Source organism: Vipera berus, assembly GCF_964194415.1.
Source record: "Vipera berus genome assembly, chromosome: 1".
In the NCBI taxonomy this organism is placed as follows: domain Eukaryota; kingdom Metazoa; phylum Chordata; class Lepidosauria; order Squamata; family Viperidae; genus Vipera; species Vipera berus.
Window position 1 is genome coordinate 288,258,545 of NC_138202.1, and position 21,258 is coordinate 288,279,802.

Here is a 21,258-nt window from a genome sequence, read left to right on the forward strand (position 1 = left end):
AGCAGAAGCACCGGGATCAGCGCCGAGCTCCAGCTGGAGCCTGGTGTGGATTCTGGTGCTTCCGCTGAGCCCTGACAGCTCTGCAGCTCCAGCCGTCTCTCGCTCAGGCTTGTGTGGTGCTGCCACCAGTTCAGCTCATTCCCTTCCCCCACTACCACTTTTCTAGGATGGTTGCGTACCACCTGCCAGGTGCCAATGTACCACAGGTGGTACCCGTACCACTGGTTGAAAAGCCCTGATTTATACTATTTGAATGACTTGCAGCCGTATAGCCTTGCTATTTCCAATTCTATCATTACATGTCTTTGTGCAGCAGTGCAGAGATAATTGATCTTTTATACAATTGGTTGGTGTTGGCCACTTTTATAATAACTTGTTTGTTTTAAAAATGTTAGCTATTTGGATATGGATCGTGTGTGTGTGTGATGTACGTACGTACGTACGTTCTATGAAGACATTGACAGCTGACATGCCTGACCAATGCCACAATCAAACGAGACGGCATGAGTGATGGTCCAGTGACGACGCCAAGCGGCCATGCGCAACAGGATGGACGCGCTGAACAGCTGAGGGGAGGGAAGATGTCAAGATCTAAATGGAAGCCGGCTTGTATGGCTGAGCTGGAACTAGTGCAGCTGAATGCGGGGGGGGGGGGGGGGGGGCGGGCAGGGGCCCCAATTACATATTCTATAATCTGACAGTTAAACTGTCACACAGGTATATATGTAGATTCTTCCCACCTTTAGCCTTATTCTGATGATGTCAACAGGAGGTTGATGAAAGCACTTTTGTATCCCGGAGTTCAGTAGCTTTATTGGTTTTCTAAATGTTTACACCTGGGATTCAAGTATTTAAAATGATTATATATGCATATATACAGCTGCATACAAAAACAGAGGTATTTCTGGTCAAATAGCATGTTTCTATAAATGCTCAAGTGAGCAGCAGAAGATTGTGCATACTTTGCATGGTACAAAACATCCCATTTTTCTGCAGATTTGAATACAGTTGTTATAGATTCTGAATGAGGAAGAATGAATACAAATAAAAGTTTGGACAGGTTTCTAATTATTTTGTAATAGTTGGGTGGTATCCTTTGCAAGAAGAAACTTGTCAGTTATTTCCTCTAACCAGTTAGGAGTCTATTCTTGCTTTTGAACGCGTTCCCTCATTTTTGCTTGCAAATGTCTTCTAGCTTAGAAGTACTCTTATATCACCCTGAGTACGATTTCACGTTTGAGGTTTTTCAGCACTGTTCAAGTCTGGGGTCAATGAACACCGATGAAAAACCATTACTTTTTCTGTTATATATACTTCCATCGTTGATTGAAAGTATGTATCAGATTGTTATCTTGCTAGAATCTGATCTCTTTTCAGCTTCAGTTTCTTTCCTGCTTGTGGAATAATAATTTCTAGGATATATTGAATCTATTCTACTTAGCTGATGATACTCTTGGGCTGCTGCAGGTCTCCAGCGCATAATAGAATGTGCCTTGTGCTTAATTATTCTCTTGATTGTGACAGCTGTCCTAGGTGGTTTATTATACAGGTAGTCCTTGCTGAACAATTAATATTGGGACTAGCAATTCCATTGCTAAGCAACATGGTAGTTAAATGAAACATAACCATGATGGACTTACAATCTCACTTCTACCACATTTGCTAAGCCAGTTGCCTATGGTCATTAAGTGAGATATCACATGCTTCTCCATAGTTGGAAGCAGGCTGTGAAGTGCACAAATAGAAGTCACAAGACACTGCAATAATCATAAATACCTGCTAATTTCAAATTGCCTGCATCTTGATCACCTGACCATGGGGTGCTACGATAGTCATAAATGCAACAACTGATTGTAAAGTTACTTGTTCAGCACCGTGGCAACTTTGGTTGCAACACAGGACAGTCGTTAAGTGAAGAGTAGCTGTATAAGCAGTACTATGGATAATTTACTCTGCAGCTAAACCTCTCAGTAGCCATTTGCAGTGAGCTATGAGTTGCTTAGCAGAGCTCATTCAGCCTTCACTGCTGACTGAATCAAATATTGTTGCTTCTTAGCAAAAGAATCTCTGTCTAAAACTGAATCAAAGATTTCATAAACCTCCCCATGGATTACAGAAAAAATTGTAAGGAGTCAATGAGATGGCTTAGTTTATACAATATTACAAGAGTGTCCATTGATAAGACTGTCAGTTTAAACAGAACAGCTACTATAATATTTTTTCAGAAGATGTAGTATTACAGTGAAATACATCTTACCTTTTGCATTGCAGTGAATAAAGCACAATTATATATCAATAGGGCCACAGCCCCCTTTTTTAAGTGAAAAACTCCACCAGCAGTCTTAACTGCAATCTGTCTGAATCCTTCTTCAATAAGTATGTTCTCGCAATAGCAGCCTGCTGAGAGATTGTTAAAGCTTAATCTGAACTGGAGGTGCAGGGAATCGCCGCCTCATAAGAACTGAAGCAGAAAATTCAATTTTACTTATTTTCACGTGAGGGAAAGCTTTACTCTCATCTTCAATCATCCTAAAATCTCTGACCCTGCTTGTGCTTTTACCATTATAGCTGTAGACTCAGGGAGGATTACTCTTTTCCCCTTTATAGAGTTTTAAAGTATCATGCTCCTTGCCAAGGGAGATGCCCATTTTCTATGTGTAACTTCTTAGGTGGCCAAGATTAATTTTTCTTAGAACAAACTGTATTTGATAATTTAGGATAGCTTTTCCTCAAACTGAGACTTCAACTCCCAGAATTCTTAGCAGTACCTATGCTGAGTGGGGAATTATGAGAGCTGACACCCACCTCTGGAGATCCACTAGCTAGAGACAGATGTGTTGGGGACAACTAGGGAAATTATCAAGCAAGGTTTGTTCTTGTGTGGAGCATGTTTCTCCAATCAGCTCCTTGAAGCTGCAGAGGAATTGCAGCTGCTCAGTTTTCTTGGTGGAAGTGATCGCTGGGCATGGCCCAGAAAACCTCTGGAGGCCATTGAAGCAACTACAGGGAGTCACCATGTGGCTTCTTTGCAGTTGACATATGTGAATCCAGAGCTTATCTTCTATAGACTTGTTTTTCTTATTAGTTCAATGATATTCTCACTTTTATTCCTGGCTAATTACTAAATTAGCTTTGTGTATAATGAATCTCTGGCAACTTCAGCAAGCAGCTGCTGCCTAGGAAGAGCATTGGTGATGCTCTTAAGCTAGTTACTTTTTTAAAAGATTTATATGGCTGCCCATCTTAAGCAACTTTTTCTAGTTTTGAAGGTTGAAATTACAAATTACAATTGAATTGGGAAGTTTATACTCTCCCCCCCACCTTCCCTATGGGTCTTTGCAATGTTTGTTTTAATCTTTTTATGTTTTAGCTTTTATGTAAATAAATGGTAGAGTTGACACTACTTGAAGATTTTTATTTTCAGAATGTTCCCTATTTGAAATTGATCTCTTTGCTAAAAGAGCTTAATCTACTATCTGCAGAAGTACTAGCATTTGTATTAACTCCCATTGTATTTGATTTTTATATCACTCTGTCTCTGAAAGGAGCTCAAAGCGGTATATAGAAATAATTAAACATATTCCCATAAAGCAAAACAATAAATCAATAAGTTTGCAATAATTTATCAAAATATTTGGATACTCCAAAATTCCATCTGGTCCCAAAATATTCCCATTTATGTAAATCTTATCTTGGATTAGAGGTCACTGGTTTTAGTCCACCACAATCCTTTTTACATGCCATGCTATGTATTTCTACTTCTACATCTAGATCCCATTCCAGTAGAAAATTGATGATATACCACATTTGTACCTGAAGAGCAATCATGAGATACTTAAATGGTAATGAGTAGGTGCCCTTTTGCTGGATGAGTTCAAAGCAGTCATCTATTAGGAATGCTTTAAATTGGATTCCTGCATAGGGAATGAATTAGTCATATTTACCTAAACGAGTACTTCCAAATGTATGGTTTTGTGATTAAAACAAACTTGGTTTTGTTAGATTCTCTTTTGTATTTGCAGCATTGGGTTAAACTGTGCTTTGGGAGCAGTTGAAATGAGACCCTTCATTGAAGCAATGGGAAAGTGCACAACTGCTTACATCATTTGTTATCCCAATGCAGGTATGTATAGATCTGTGTGAATTCAGCCCTTTCACAACGGTTGAAACAATAGGTGTTATGGAAGCAGGATACATATATCTTGTACAGGTGCCATTATCAGCATTAAAATGAATTACTATGCTGATTAGCTTATCAACCTGTCAAACATGAACCATGTATAAAATTGGGGTGAATGGATCTGCTTTGTTAGGTCCTTGTTTTTCCCCCCAAATATTTCATTGTTTGGTGTCTTACCATGTGACAGATGAGCAGTGACCATTAAAATTAAGTGGCTTTAGTCTGTGGCAAAATGGGCATGCTTCAGTGAAATCAGAGAGGGTTGACATTTTAAATGTGGTATGCATGTACTTCAACTTTTAGATTTGTGGTCATTTGGGATAAACTAAAATTGTGAAATAACTTGACAAAATTGAACTGTTTCCCTTAAAAAGAGAGTTTGTGCTTTGCCAACTTCTGCTAAGTTTGTTGTTACAATACATTACTCTGAAGCAAAAACGTCAATAAGTGAGTTGCTTTCAGATTATTCAAATGTTTACAGGATTTTGTTCACAATATTATAGTGTATTGACTGCACTCAAGATATTTTTCTTTCCATTTATAAATATAAAAGATTTATAGAATTGAATATATTTTTCAGGTCTTCCTAACACCTTTGGTGGTTATGACGAAACACCTCAAGTGACTGGCAAGCACATTAAGGCAAGAGTATTTTCTTGTGAGAATTTTTCGTTATAGAAAAAATATGATTTATATGTTAGTTGGTAAGGTTTCTTTTTTTAAAAAAACCTTATTGTGAGCTATCTGCTTACAGAGTTCAATAGTATAATAGTTTAATGGTAAAAGCTTTCACGGTGGGCATCTGTTGGGCAATGTTGGGTTTCAAGGTTTAGTGTTCGTGTCCTAGACACCAGATTTCCTGATGTTACACTAACAACTGAGACTGGCATGTTCAGTTGCAAGGTGGTCTGCATAGCAGATCACAGACAACTGAGCAGGAACTGATCGATCTATAGCCAATCTAATTTCTGATTGTTACAGGTTGGTGAGAGTTGGTCTCTGATTGATTCTTGGTTTGTGTCTGATCTTGATTGATAGTTTTGGTGGTAATAGTTCCTGAAATGCCCTTTTTTCATTTCAGCTTCTGATTGTTCAGTTTTGGAGTGCTGATTCCTGATTGATTCCTAGTGCAGGTTGGATTCTGGTTGGTTACTCTGAGTAGCTGATCCTAATTTCATTCACGTCTAGGCAGCTTTGTCATTTGCTCATTTTTGGGAATTGATTTTTGGTTGATCCAGCTTTTGCGCAGGCTTGTACTGGTCATTTCCTTGAGTAGTCATTTCTCTTGTTTGTTGGTTGTGGACTCTGTGATTTTGTGGCCCAGGGCAGGTAACCAAGCTTTGCAAAAGAGGGAGTTTCCTATGGCTTCAATTAAGGAAGAATCAACTTAGTTATACAGACAGCAGTTAAGTCGGTATTTGCCTCTGAATATGCCAATTACAGACATTTTTGGGGAAGAAATGCCAAACTGAAGATACTGTAGCTCTGCTGAGAGTGGAGACAGTGACTCTGGTGGAATAAATAGCTGGTAAATGGACCAATTCTTCACAGTTCCTCTTTAGACAAGGAGAGGGCTTGGGATTGCCCACAAATGCTCCAAATAGTTGCTCCTTGTGAGGAGACCACAAAAAGTGGTTTCTGGCAGCTTTAGAATACTGGGAGGTGAGGAATGACAGCCCAAACCAAATGCTACATTGAAACTGGCTGATGTCTTAATTAAAAGGGATGTACAAATAACAAGCCCAAAAGAGTGATCTGACAACCTTCCAACTCTGAATTTACAACAGAGACTGTTAAAGCTTTGAAGAATTTTCTGAGAAGGGACAAAGAAAAAAAATTAAAAGAAATTAAGTTTTAGGATATTAGTTGAAAGGACTAAAGATGTAGATTGTTTAAAATAAAAGAATGTAAAGTTGTTTATTTGGTCAAGCTTAAAATAGATCTGTTGGTATTTCTGGTAACCCTTAATGGACTTTTACTAATTTTAAGAGATAAGAGAATATGAGAATAAGAGATCATTTGTTGTAGTTTGAGAGGTGTTGTTTATTTGTTGTGATGAAGGGGATTTCTTTCTATATTTATTATTTTTTTTCCTTTTTTCCTTCCGTTTGCACTTTTTCCCTTTTTGTTAGTCTGTATTGGCTTTCATCTTTTTAAATTGTAATGCGTAATAAAATTACTATTAAAAAAATGAAGATGCCAGACACAGTTGCTGGCAAAATGTCAAGAAATCCTCTGTCTACTTTATGGTTACTAAACCCAAAAGCTCCACACTGCCCAACAATATACTAGTTACTTACGAGCTGGCAGACATGCCAAGCATTATTGTGTGAGACCTTTAATGAGTAATCATACAAATCATAAATATGTCTACAGGGATGGGTATCAAAAAATCAATATGGTGGCTGCAAATAATGTAATTGAAGCTCTGCCCCTTTTATGTACCCTGCACTGCTGTAATAGCCACCATCTTGACTTTTTGATACTCTCCTCTCTCCTCCCCAACAGATAACCCTGACAAGTGGGGGTTATTCTTAGGTATGTAAATATAAATCTGCAAACTTGCTTTCCTATTTCTACATGTTCTGCAATTCTAAGAAACTCTGGTGTTGACCATAATGAAATTGTGTAAGTTGTATCATTAGGTGACATACAGATCAGAAGGTGATCAGTGCCCAAGGAGTTTCATGTGACCCAGTCAATTTACTTTCAGTGGTATATTGTGGGCTGTTTCTGAGTATCAACTGGAGGCAAACATAAGGAATTTAAAATGAATAGTTTACATGCAAGTATCTTCATCCAAGATGGCATTGAAGCCTTCAGTGGGTCCTTGAAGGAAATGGTACTGTACTTGTTGGCCTCCTTACTGTACTTATTGGTAATTAGCAAGGATGTATGTAAGTAAAAATTCTAGCAAAGCTTTTGCATGCATGTAACTCTGCTCTTCAGACATTTGTGTCTGAAAGGTGCTTTTTCTCTTCTCCAGGATCTTGCCTTAGATGGTTTGGTCAACATAGTTGGTGGCTGCTGTGGGACCACTCCGGCACATATCCGGTAATTTCGTGTATATAGGGTCCCTAATATCAATAGTCACATTTTAACTTGTAGAACAATGACAAGCACACAGTTTTGTAGTTGTTACATTGCAGAGATTTTTGCATTTCCCTAGTGAACTGTTTACGGGAGTGGTGGCTTAATTTTTTTCTTTTCCTCTCTGGAAATAGCTTGAAGAAGGTCCTGCAGGTCACTGTGGCTAAAACTCGTGTTAAATTCTTCATGACAACATCCATTGTGTACATCTGCAAATTGTATTCATAAGACACTTAACAGAAGAATCTGCTGGTGGGTGGTGGAACTGATATATTTCTTTGGCTAGGGTATTTGTTATTGACTTGTACCTCAAGACTGGGACACCGATGTCATTTAGAAGTTATCAGCAATTTCTATAAGCCATTACCTATAAGAACTGTAGACAAAAATGCATGGAGGTACCAGTTTAACTGTCCTTGGTGTTTGTACAACTAATGTTGACTTGTTGTGGGGTGGAATGAGGCATTGAAGTTTCTTCATGTCTCTGGAGGTCTTTTTGGGAATTTAGCAAGTGAGCATATTTGGAAATTTTAGATGTTTTAGGGCTTTTCTTAGCTGGGATCCATGGCTGTTCACAAAATGTTTACTATGGTGGGCATACCAAGGCTCAGAACACCCAGTTACTAGAGAGCAATATGGTGAGATTGCTGTCTGCCATTATCTTTGTCTGTCTTGCAGATAGGTAAACCTTCAAATGGGAACTGAACTGAAGCTATTGGGGTGCATAGTACATTCCATATTTAAAATGTATTGTTTTGAAAAAAGCTATATTATATTTTAAAATTAGAAATATTTCTCTTTTGATCTCAAAACATTCTCCAAAAGACTGAAATAGCCTGTTCCAAATGTGAAACAACTCTTTTGAATTCAAAGTTGGGCATTTTGAGTTCAATTTATTTTGAAAGTGTTTTGCCACTAATAGTCATCCTCCGTTTCTAATGATGTCTCAAGAGTTTTATGGAACAGAAGCCTTCTTGTAAATGAAAATAATTCTGTAGACCAGTGGTTCCCATGATTTTTAAAACATAAAATATCTTTAGATCTAATCCGGTTTGTGACTGCTAAGAAAAATATTGATGGGTATTTTCATTCCTATGAGTATGATCTCTGGTCAAATGTAAGAAATACTCTATAGTAGCCAGGGGAAAAGATGTGATGATGAATCTCAGTAGCAACAATCTTCAAAATTTTTTAACTCAGTAGGTTAAGCTAGATATTTTTTATAGGTTTCAAAGAAGCTGTATGTCAGTTGTGGAATCTGCTGGTTCATCAATGCATAAAAGCATGGCTGATTAAGTTAATTAAATTAAATATTTGTTTAACTATAGCTACTTTAGTGAAACCTTTTCTGTAAGCTTAGTATAAAAGTAATTGGAAATATGGTCTTTTTCATTTCTAATAGCAAGAACTTAGTCATCTTCTTCTTGCAATAAAATGTGATGGAGCTGAATTTTAAAAGGCTTGTGACAGAATAGAAATATCACATTAAATATAGATAACCATCTGGGGTAGAGAAGAAAAATAGATGGTTTGCAACTAAGAATAATTATGCTTTTATATATTCTGAGTTTCTGAATGTGTAGAGTTCCCAATGAATAGGTAATCCGATATAAAGAATTTGATATCTATTTATTTCAATGAAACACTTAGTGCCTCCATCTTGACAGAAACTGAACTAATGGCATTTCTGGAAAAGTGTATTAGCATGTTCAAGGCAATTTCAGTATGCACAAAAGCGTAAGACTTCCAACTTCCTTTTTAAAAAAGTAGATAAGTGAGGACTGAACTTGTTTAGAAGGTTTAAAATGAGTATCACTTTGGAAGGGAAAGCAGAAAAATACATTTATTTATTTATTTCAAATATTTTTAAGGCTGGCCCTCCCATAATCTGTGGCCCTGGGTAGCATACGAAAACAAAAATGGAAAGAAAATAAGCACAATACAAAAACAAATCACAAAATTAGAAACTTGACTTTGGACCATTCTCTCCAGCCAAATTCACCTCACAGGGTTGTTGTGAGGAGTATTATGTTCACTACCTTAGTTTAATTTAATTTAATTTAATATTTGCATTTGTATACCGCCCTTTCCCTGAGGACTCAGGGCGGTTTACAGGGAATTAAAAATCAAAACATACAAAAGTTAAAACCAATTAAAAAGCATTAAATTCACCCTGTACATTAAAACCCCAGTTAAAATTTTCTCCTCAGCCTGGGCTGAGTTACTTATAAAGTAGTAAATGTGGGATAAAAAAAATCTAATAAATATAAGCAGCACACAATTTATGAAAATACACATGACAAAATAGGCTCATTTGCCATCCTGGGTCAGTTCATGCAAGAAAAGCCAGATGTTTATGGCTTTTAAATGGTCTTCCAGACAGTCCACATACAGCACATTATAGAAATCCAACTGAGATTTGATTTAAGATATGAATGATTATGAGAAGGGCCACCCAGTCCAGAAAAAGATGTAATTGACACAAGCACAAAGTTGTGCAAAGACCCTTCTGAGGATAGCTACAGGCCTGTGATGGCACAGTGTTAGAATGCGGTATTGCAGGCTAACTGCCCACACACACCCTGGAGTTCGATCCTCACAGGGCTCGAGGTTGATTCAGCCTTGCTATCTTTCTGAGGTTGGTAAAATGAAGGCCCAGATTGTTTTTTGGGGGTGGGTGGGTGGCAAATGCTGACATTGTAAACTGATGAGAGTGCTGTAAAGCACTATGGAGTGGTATGTAAGTCTAGGTGCTGCTGGCTATAGCTGCCACTAGCTTAATGTGTTGATACTTCCAAGAAGGACTTCCAGGTTACAAAACCAGCTCCCATTACCATAACCCTCAGGCTATGTACATGAAATATACATGCATATATACAGATATACATATATCTACACACACACACTCCGGTGGGAAGGTAACAGCGTTCCGTGCGCCTTTGGCGTCTAGTCATGCCGGCCACATGACCACGGAGACGTCCTCGGACAAACGCTGGCTCTTCGGCTATGAAACGGAGATGAGCACTGGCCCCTAGAGTTGGAAACGACTAGCACGCATGTGCGGGGGAACCTTTACCTTTACCTTTACACACACACACACGCACGCACGCACACACACACACACACACTCTCTCTAATATATGTGTGCCAGGCCCACAGTTAACCTGGCCAGCCTATAGTGGCCATGAACTCACATGTTGCTTCCAATTTCACACCTAGGAAAGGCAGATTGAAGACTTGCAAGAACATAATCCTAGGAAATTCCACTGCCAGCCCACCCACAACATCCAGTAGCTCAGATAGGGAAACAGAGTGGTAAAGCAATAACTGATTAGAGCCCAGAAGATGTTTTGAACGGGGCATGTTGCTTTGAGCCATTCACAAGTTACTTCTGTCTCATGATCATTTTTTTTCCTGAAACTCCCAAGCAGAGCTCTATTTATGAATACAAAAATGAGTAAATAATTTGCTTTCCTTTTTTATTTATCTTTGTTTAGCCTGCTGTGTGCTTTCTGTACAGTACTAATATGTTAACTGCTGTACATATGATTGTAATTTATTTATCACTGTTCATATGATTAACACTTAGAAGGGAGAACTGGAAAAGAATATTAAAGGCACATAAATGCCCATTTGCTTCTAGTGTCTTGTGGAAGAATTTCATTCCTTCTTTCAAAGCCCTGGGCTCTTATCTTGCTGTTTTGTAATGCAGGAAGATAGCAGAAGAAGTAAAGGCATGCAAACCTCGTATCCCCCCTGCCTCTGTCTCTGAAGGCTACATGCTGCTGTCAGGTGAGATAATAACAAATCCAAAATTCCTTAACTAGGCTCTCTTAATTATATCTTAGAATTCTTTGTGGTTGCTTTATTTTTCCCTCAAGACACCTACAAGACATTGGAAACCCTCATATAATACTTGTGTTAGGTCAAACTATTAGGTGAAGAGGATTTTTATTTTACAGCCTTTCAATCTACTTCCAAAAGCTCTTAGGGGGAAATCTTCATTTTGTTGTACTTATTGGACACGAGGATGACAGAGCTTAGATGGCTGACCTAGTTTATAATAGCATTATAAAATGGCTGCTAGTGGTAAAGGGGACACACCAGCTCCCTGTGAGTAAGCCACAGCATCAGACAACGAGTGCCTGCAGACTTAGTGCTTGCTAAGCATAAAGACTCCTGTGAAGAAATGGAGGATGGAGAAAGTATTCAGGACACAAAGCAAAGTTTACAAAGAAATCACCTGCTGGAATACTCTTTATCAGACCTGTATGAACAAACACCTCAGCCTTCTGGGCTGCCTGGCCAGGATTCAACTCATTGCCTAGGCAGAGAAGAAGGTTGGTTCCTTGTGCAGCAAAGCCTTACACATCCCAAAGATGCTTTTTCACAAAGCAACGGGACTGTTTTTCTTTGAAGACTTTTCACTTCTCATCCAAGAAGCTTCTTTAGCTCTGACTGGATGGTGGGGAATGGAAGCATTTATATTCCTTGCAGGCAGCTGGTCATTTGCATTCTTTTAGAGAGTTATTGATGATACCTGGAGGCTTATCTATGTGGTCAGGGTCACCTGAGTAGGACAAATGAGTGTGGAGTCTTCTTGGAACTGTTGAAAGGACTGTGTTATAGACTGGAGGTGGATAATGTCGTATCCCTCCCTCTCTGTTGAGAGAGGGCTGTCCAGTTTTAACATAGATGGCCTCTTTGACCCTCTTTCAAACCAGCGGTCCTCTGTCCAAAATGTGGACTTTGCTGTCTTCTAAAGCAGAGCTTTTCAACCAGTGGTACGGGCACCACCTGTGGTACATTGGCACCTGGCAGGTGGTATGCGACCATCCTAGAAAAGTGGTAGCGGGGGAAGGGAATGAGCTGAATCGGTGGCAGCACCGCACAAGCCTGAGTGAGAGATGGCTGGAGCTGCAGGGCTGTCAGGGCTCAGCGGAAGCGCCAGGATCAGCACTTCTTCAGGGCTGTCAGGGCTCAGTGGAAGCACCAGGATCAGCGCCAGGCTCCAGATGGAGCTCAGCGCTGATCCCGTTGCTTCCGCTGAGCCCAGAAGAAGTGCCCATCAGCTGGAAAGCAGCACTGATCCTGGTGTTTCTGCTGAGCCCAGAAGAAGCGCCCATCAGCTGGAATGTTGCAGCATCCCCAAGGTCTTGTGATTTACATTCAGATGCTTGGCAACTGATTCATATTTATGACGGTCACATTATCCCAGGGCCATGTGAAGTGACCAAAACCTGCTGCAACCACCCAGCAAGGGGGGGGGGGGATAAAAACCAAACATCTCCCCACCCCACCCCCGCTGCCAATCCTCAACAGAAATGCTTACAACAATGAAAACCTCGGACAGGAGGAAGAGCGCCACCAGGTGGGCAGGCAGGTGTCTTTCTTGCCTGTGGCTTGGGGGGCATTGTAACTTCGAACAGTCACTAAGTGAACTGTTGTAAGTTGAGGACTACCTGTACTTCATCACTTTTTTTCTCTTTTTTTTGGCCATCAAGTTTTTGACACCTTGCTAGGCGACTGGTGGTACTTGGATGTTGCCATATCCTAAAAGTGGTACAATGGTGAAAAGGTTGAAAAGCCCTGTTCTAAAGAGTGTCCTTTGTCTTTTAAATGCAGATGGATGGCTGAATCTGGTCCTGATGGGTTTGTTCTCCTATGTTGTGCCATGCATTTATGAAGTGGTTGTTTTGTTTCCCCAAAGTATGGATCTGCACATGGCTCATTGCATTGTACTGCATATACCACGTTGCTCAGTTTGCTTCTGGGTGTTTTATCCATAGACAAAGCCTTAGTCAGAGGGAAGGAAGGGGCCAGAGACTACAGGTAGTCCTCGACATACAGCCATTTGTTTAGTGACCATTCAAAGTTACATTGGTACTGAAAAAAGTGACTTATGACCGTTTTCACACTGTTGCGGCATCCCCATGGTCACGTGATCAGAATTCAGATGCTTGGCAACTGGCATGTATTTATGACAGTTGCAGTGTCCTGGGGTTATGTGATCACCTTTTGCTACCTTCTGAAAAGGAAAATCAATGGGGAAGCCAGATTCCCCTATCCATATTATTAACTTAATGACTGCAATGATTCACTTAACTACTGTGGCAAGAAAGGTCATAAAATGGGACAGATCTCACTTAAAAACTTTCTTGCTGAGCAAAAGAAATTTCAAGCTCAATTGTGGGTGTAAGTTGACCACCTGTACTAAAGTGAGGAGTTGCCAATATGCTGACAGCTGAGGCTGGAAGGGATGCACATGTGTGTTCAAGAGAACAAGCCTCAAATTACTTCAGCCACACCCATTTACTTCCTTATTTAGATATTTTTACTTTGGGAGCTATTTTTATTTTTTTGTTAGGACTGTAAAATTTGTTTTGTTGGCAACCCTTGTCCCTGGATGCTTAAAGAGACAGGGAAGAATAAAGAATAAACTTCAGCAGGTTTTCTATCAGCAGGTCCACTGTTTGGTTTCTGTTGTTACTCACAGAACCTCCTCACCTCTCTGTCTGCAGTGCCACTCCGCTAAATTGTTAAGGCTGTTGTCCACTTCTGGTGGCAATTCCTTTAATGGAACCGTATCATTGCCTTTTACATGACTGAATTCCTGGAAATAAGATTCCCATAAACAGTGTGGCCTTTGTTTTCTAGATAGAACTGATGCTATCAAAAAGTGTATAATTGTTATGACTGAGGTAATACAGTATCTTTTTTTTGCCATTTGAACGTGTGTCTTATTGAACCAGAAATTGAACTCTTGATTCTAGTGGTACTTACACACACTAAAAGAAGTATGTTCTTTCATGACTCAAAAAACCAAAAACCCACCCTCTTTCTGCACCCTGGGATTTGGGAGCCTTCATTCATTCAGGATCCTTGTTAAGACAGAAGTACTAAGAGCTGCCCTTAAGATCTACAGACAAAGAAATTCTTCCACCATTGATTAAATGCTTAGGTGATCATTTTAGCAGTCTAATTTTGCATGTGCTCACAATGATGGCTTTTAACACATTAACTTCCTTTGGTTTCCTTTTCAAGCATTCGGTAGGACTTATCAGAATTTTGCTATTTTAGCGTCAATGGGAAATGCCACATTGGCTTAAATTCCACTTGATGCTAATTTTAAACTATTTTCCTGTGTTCTTGGGGTCTGTGGGAAAAAGCATAATTAAATGTATGATAGTGGACAAAGATTGGATTTATCTATTCACTTGCTAACTTTTAAGAAAGAAATAATGTCCCCTTTCCCCTCTTGATGTGATATTTATTTGCAGATGCTTGTTTCTCTCATTTGAGATTCCTGCATTGAGCATTTTTCTATAGTTTTCAAAGATCAGCTGTGAAGAAGATGCTGCAATGCATTTTTCTCTAATGGCAGAGAGGTGTCTGCCATGTATTTTCTGCCACTGGGCCTGATTTATGCTGCTGTTCTTGTGCCTTGATCAGCTCTACTTCAACGTACACGATTGGGATTAATTTATATCTTGGGCTGCCCAATAAAAAAGTGGACACGTTTAGGGTAAAAATGATTCTTTCTTATAGTATTTCTGTAAAGAGCCAGTTTGGTGTAATGATGAAGGCATCAGGCTAGAAACCAGGAGATTCTGAGTTCTAGTCCTGCTTAAGGCATAGCTGAGTGACCTTGAGCCAGTCACACATTCTCAGCTATAGGAAGGAGGGAATGGCAACCCACTTCTGAAAAACCTTGCTGAGGAAACTGCAGGAACCAGGCCAAGCACTTCCTAAGAATCAACATTGACTCGAACAACAACCCATTTGTGTAAGGACGAACCTGAATGGCTAGGATCTCATTCTTTTTTGCCATTTCCTTGTTCATTCATCCATTTGTTGTAAATCTGCTATATACACAATGTGCTGCAAAAATATTCTATCTAAATCAGGTATGTTTTTATGCAGCTGCTGTTTTTTTTAATTCTGTTTTACTTGCCACATTATATTGTTTCAAGGAGAGTTAAAGGTCGTTTCTTCTGGTCAGACCACATGGATCAGTAAGAAAGTTCTGTTAAATGCACATATTTAAATAAGGATATCTTTTCATATAAGGATATCTTTTCTCATCTTTCCATGAGAAAATTGTATATTCCGGTTTTTCAGAGAAGTATTCTTTTCCCCCTTGTATGTATGTATGTATGTTTATATAAAGTTTATTTTCCAGGTCTGGAGCCCTTCAGGATTGGAAAATACACTAACTTTGTTAACATTGGTGAACGTTGCAACGTTGCAGGATCAAGGAGATTTGCCAAACTTATAATGGCAGGCAAATATGAAGTAGGTCCAACTTTTTTAAGCTTCAGGACTGGTACTAAAGTTTTGTATAGGTCTACTGTTTAAGAATTTGGATGCATAGTTTCTACTAAATACATTATATAAATATAGCTTTTTTGGCTTTTGTTTTAGTGTGAAACACAATCTTGAGCACTTCTTTTGTAAAAGTGAGAGGTTCAAGCAGTTCTGAGTAATGTGATGATGGCAGCCTCTAAAATATTTTACAGAATAAATGTAAATAAACTCTGACACATTTTATAGACTACAAAAGTGGTAACTGTGATTGGGAAGACAGACATAATAAAAGCAGCTTGGTAAAAAAATGCAGAAACAAATGCCATCAAAGTAAATAAAAAGAAAAGGGGGGAATGAATAGAATTAGATGCATTTCATTTAGAATGATGTCCTTTTTCCTTTAACATAGGACGCCTTGAGTGTAGCTAAGGCCCAAGTTGAGATGGGAGCTCAAATCCTGGATATCAACATGGATGATGGAATGTTAGATGGTCCAAGTGCTATGGCCAGATTCTGCAAATATATTGCTTCGGAACCTGACATTGCCAAGGTTATATATTTAACTTGATAGTCTTTTAATAGGTCAGCTTTCCCGAGTCTGGTGTTGTCTACATGTCTTGGGACTACACAGTATCTCAATACCTCAGCAGGTTGCCTGACTGGAAAAATGGTAACAGGAAGTGTTAAAACCAGAAGAAATGCATTAGAAAGATTATTACAATTTTTGTGGTGTTTGGAGAACATACTTCTGACCTGGACTGCTATAGTGTTGGAAGCTTACATAAGTGCCAAGTTTTTGGGCTACTAATTTATTGTCCCCTTGCCTATCTAGATAGTTATGGTATGGTTAAAGCCTTTGTGGTGTCCTTCTCAAATAGTGTTGAGTTTTCATTTCAGAGGAAAGTGCTGGCCTTGAGTCTTTTACTCTCATAAGAATGTCTCTGGCTTTTGAAGTCAATTCTTTATTCCTGAATTTCAAAATCCATAAATAATACTAAATATCCCAGATATCAAACGAGCACTGTGTATATAATATTGCCCATCTTCAGAGCAGACATTACTTGGCACCAGTCTGCATGGATCTGAATAGCAGTGCCTGACTTCATTTAAGACAGCTTTAATGTTTTTATCCAGAAAAAGTATCTTGATTTAACAAAGAAGCATTTGGTCGAATCATGAAAAGCTGAAATGCTATAAAAGGGGTAAGACACTGGTGTTTTATTCCTGCTGAGGATTAAATTTATTTTTAATTATTAACTTTTGAATGCTTTGAGGGTCATAGCCAGTAATGTTGTGACATTACCAAAGCAGGAAGGTCAGAAATGGAGGCACGGTGGTTAAAGTGCAGTATTGCAGGCTAACTCTACCCACAGTCTAGAGTTCAATCCTGACGGCTCAAGGGTGATTCAGCCTTTCATCCTTCAGAGAACCCAGATTGTTGGGGGCAATATATAAATAATGCTTCTACATTGTGAACTTCCCAGAGAGTGCTGTAGAGTGCTATGGGGTGGTATATAAGCCTAAATGCTGCTATTGCTATTGCTATTTAGGAAGTTTATGGAGTGAAATTGTTACATTAAGTCCTGCTGCAGCATCTAGTATTCTTAACCCCTGTCCTAGCAGCAGGCAAAGTTTTTTTAAAAGAATTATTGAGGTTTTTAAGGGATGAAATTTGGTCTCTGCAAGTTTTAAAAGTACCAAGTTCAGCTTTCAGATTGCCCCAGATGCCCAAAATTCGCTCCCTTATTTTTCAGGCAGCCTTGTGTCCTAGTGTTCTCACTGTCACGTCTGAGAGCACAGCTTGTGGGGAGAGGGCAGAAGGGAAACTGTCACCTAAAAGGGTTTTTCTTGTGATCTTCATTCTGAAGTGAGGTCACTAAGCCTTTGGAACTTGGCAGGAAACCCCTCTGCTTAAGAGTTTTTTGTTCAGCTGTAATTTTTGTGCATCAGTCTGAACGTCAGCCCTGGATAAATATTGCTGTTAGGTCAAAGAATCTTTTCCAAATGATGTCACGATCTGAAGAAAGTTTTCTGGAGGAATCTTTTGAAAGAAAGAAATTAGTCTAGCCTATGTGATAAATATAATAACGTAGACAATTTGCTTTCTTAAATTGCAAGACCTTTTCTCTCTGCCTTGGATGTGCATCCACACAATTCAGACTTAGCTATTTATTGGTTTTGAAGATCATTGTTATTTTTTAATGTTGGTCCTCTTTTTTTATCCTCAGGTGCCCCTTTGCATTGATTCCTCAAACTTCTCTGTAATAGAAGCTGGATTGAAGTGTTCGCAAGGCAAATGCATAGTGAACAGCATCAGTCTGAAAGAAGGTGAAGAGGATTTCCTAAGAAAAGCAAGAAAAATTAGGAGATATGGAGCAGCGGTGGTGGTTATGGCCTTTGATGAAGTGGGGCAGGTTGGTGACACTTTCCTAACCCACTAGAAATTGCCCAAAAGGGCATAGGAACGTTTGTCCTATCTGTGTTCCTGTGAAGAGGTAACTTAAACAAAGTAAAGGTACTCATTGCTTAATGACGGTTCAAAGCTATGTTAGCCTTAGAAAAAGTACTTTGCAACCCATACTCACATTTATGACCATCACCCCCCCCCATGGTCACGTGATTGCGATTTGTGCATTTGGCAACTGGCTCACATTTACAACTGGTTGCAATGTCCTGCAATCGTGTGGTTGTGATTTGCAACAGTTTTGCTAGTTTGTGGCAAGAAACTCCACTGGGGAAGCCGGATACTCTTAATGACCAGATGATTCACTTAAGCATGCGTTTTATTTAATGACTACTGTAAAATTGGTTATAAACTTGGGTCTGGTCACATAGTGACTTGGCTTATGACCATAAAGATTTATGACTGAAATTCTGGTCCCAATTGTGGTCATAATTTGAGGACTACCTGTAGGTCAAAAAATGAGTTTGGGCAGTTAAATTGCAATGCTGAAATATTCACTGAACTAGTTAGCATCTGAACCTATCACAAATAAAATAAAACATGAACTTACAAAGCATCATCGCAAAACTGATAACAAAAACAAAACAAAACATAGCATCACCATAGAATATAGAACACAGAATAATAGAGTTGGAAGGGACCTTGGAGGTCTTCTAGTCCAACCCCCCTACTTGAGCAGGAGGACCTATAACATTTCAGATAAATGGTTGTCCAGTCTCTTTTTTGAAAGCCTCCGGTGATGGAGCACCCAAAACTTCTGAGGGCAAGCTGTTCCATTCTCACCATTTGGAAATTTCTCCTTAGTTCTAGGTTGATTTTCTCCTTGGCTAGTTTCCATCCATTGTTTCTTGTTACAAAGCATTATTTATTTGTTAATCTTATTTTGGCTCAGATTTGTAAATATGGCATTCCCAGCCATTTCCCTATGAGGTCATAATCTGTTCACTTATATGCATTCCTTCAGCAAACAGCTTTCCTTTGAGCAAACGAACGTAGTTTAAATCACATTAATAATATGCAACATGAACTGTGTGTAGAGGAGTTTCCAATAACATCTTCAATTAATTGTTAATAGCAAAGTTAACTTCTCTATGGCTAACTTTGGACAGAAACATGATACCACAGAAAAAAACTAACTACTGTTCTTTCACATGTTTGATTTTTCTTTTCAGGCCACAGAAACAAAAGACAAAATTTCAGTCTGCACCAGAGCCTATGGCCTCCTTGTGAACAAAATTGGCTTTAATCCGTGTGATATAATTTTTGATCCCAACATTTTGACTATAGGTACTGGAATGGAGGAACATAATTTGTATGCAGTTAACTATATCGATGCAACTAAAACAATAAAAGTGAGTCTAGGAAGTTAGGGACTGGGATTTGGGTTCTTTTTTCTTTTTTAAACTGATTTACTGATCTTATTTTAAACATTTGTCTACTGGTCTTTATAAGTAGTTGAGTAAGGTAAATGCAGTGGCTTAAATGGAACTGTACAACTTTTTATGTTGTACAATTTTGTCAGCTTTACTTCCAGTAGCAGCATTATTATAAATTATATAGTTGCTTAAAAATAACTCGGACCATTAACTGAATTGTATGTATACTTAGAGTAATTAAATGGAGCAATATTTGCCAAAAATTGACAGTTTGGCCAAAAGGTCTTTGACAACATCATGAAAGTTACTTCATTCAATTAGTACAAGTTCCATTACTGTCTGTGATTCTATTTTGGGTTTGTATGGTAAACAGGATATTTTTGAGATTTTATTTTTGCATATGTGTGTGATAAATTACCATAGATATATGATAAAAACATTTCCTATTTATGTCTGTATTATTTGAGGTTACAGCTCAACCATTTTCTAAAGTTAATAAAAAGGTAAAAGAAATAATAACATTATATCTCTGTATCTCTACATTTATATATTCCCCTTCAAACCAGAGAGGTCAATATTATAGGAATGAGATATGACTTTCTCCAGGATTATGGTTCCGAAGCTTTGAAAAAGTTCATTAGAAATGAATTTTAACATCTTGCCCATATGTAGATTGTAACACAATGAATCTCCTTGTGTGAAAAGAATATCTTATGTTGCACGACTTCTTAGTATACATAATGCATATGCTTCCCATTGTCTTCTATCATGTTTTAGGTAGATTGATAGCAACCAATGAATTAATCTTCTCTATTGAAGGTGTGCAATGGTTAAGATACAACTTTCCTTGGGATGGGATTCAACCACAGTTCTCTGGTGTCCAATTGTAATATTCATTTCTTTGGGCTGCTCAGATTCATACAGAAACACCTGGTACCAGTAAGATAGTTTTGGGGTAAGAAATTATTTACCTCCTAAAGAAACCGAGTAAGAAATTAGTGGAGTAATCTGTAGATTCCTCAGCTCTAGTTCTGAAGAGCGTGTAAACTTTTTCACAACAGAATGAAAATAGTCAAAAAGAGAAGGAAGTAAAAACAAAATTCCAGTGATTTTTTTTATTTTTTATGTTCATAGAAAGATATATAAGACAAACCTCTTTGAATATAGGATAGGCTGGGTCTTGAGATGAACATTTTTCTGGACAGATTTTCTTTGTTATTTGTCATATTCCCCCCCCCCTCACAATAACGTAAATGGCAGTCAGATAATGTGTGTATTGCTCTTTTGTACTGTTACTCCAGTGACCTGACAATGCTAACCACACTTAGTATCTATTCTTTCTTTGTAACATTTCATTATCTTGCTGGGACTTCCCTTGTTAGGAAAATTTGCCTGGAGCCAGAATAAGTGGAGGCCTTTCCAATTTGTCTTTCTCCTTCCGAGGAATGGATGCTATTCGAGAAGCAATGCATGGCGTTTTTCTTTTCCATGCAATTAAGGTAATCTGATGGTTTTGGCAAAATAATTTGTGATCAAAAAATACTGTTATAGAAGAAGCTATAAAATCCATTGGCTTTTCCCCCCCTTTTGTTTGTTCTCAGCATGGAATGGACATGGGGATTGTGAATGCAGGAAATCTTCCAGTATATGACGATATCCAAAAGGAACTTTTACAGTTGTGCGAAGATTTGATTTGGAATAAAGACCCAGATGCAACAGAAAAGCTTCTGCATTACGCTCAGGTAATATTTTGCCTAAATTATTTTTAATACACATGACTTAACTTTTAAACATGGATGCTTGAAAGCCTGAATAATTGCTTTGTGAATTATTCTTAAGTG

At 38.5% G+C, this 21,258-nt stretch overlaps 1 protein-coding gene across 1 annotated transcript in view; it reads left to right on the top strand.

Annotated features, from left to right (window-relative positions):
- The window catches only part of MTR (5-methyltetrahydrofolate-homocysteine methyltransferase), a 91,516-nt gene that overhangs the window by 19,496 nt on the left and 50,762 nt on the right, over positions 1–21,258 (top strand). The window contains exons 9-18 of the mRNA XM_081332664.1: positions 4,023–4,123; positions 4,761–4,822; positions 7,167–7,234; positions 10,983–11,062; positions 15,453–15,565; positions 15,987–16,127; positions 17,806–17,991; positions 19,214–19,393; positions 20,800–20,916; positions 21,019–21,159. Of these exons, the coding sequence (XP_081188790.1) occupies positions 4,023–4,123; positions 4,761–4,822; positions 7,167–7,234; positions 10,983–11,062; positions 15,453–15,565; positions 15,987–16,127; positions 17,806–17,991; positions 19,214–19,393; positions 20,800–20,916; positions 21,019–21,159 (1,189 nt within the window). The remainder of the gene's footprint in view (positions 1–4,022; positions 4,124–4,760; positions 4,823–7,166; positions 7,235–10,982; positions 11,063–15,452; positions 15,566–15,986; positions 16,128–17,805; positions 17,992–19,213; positions 19,394–20,799; positions 20,917–21,018; positions 21,160–21,258) is intronic.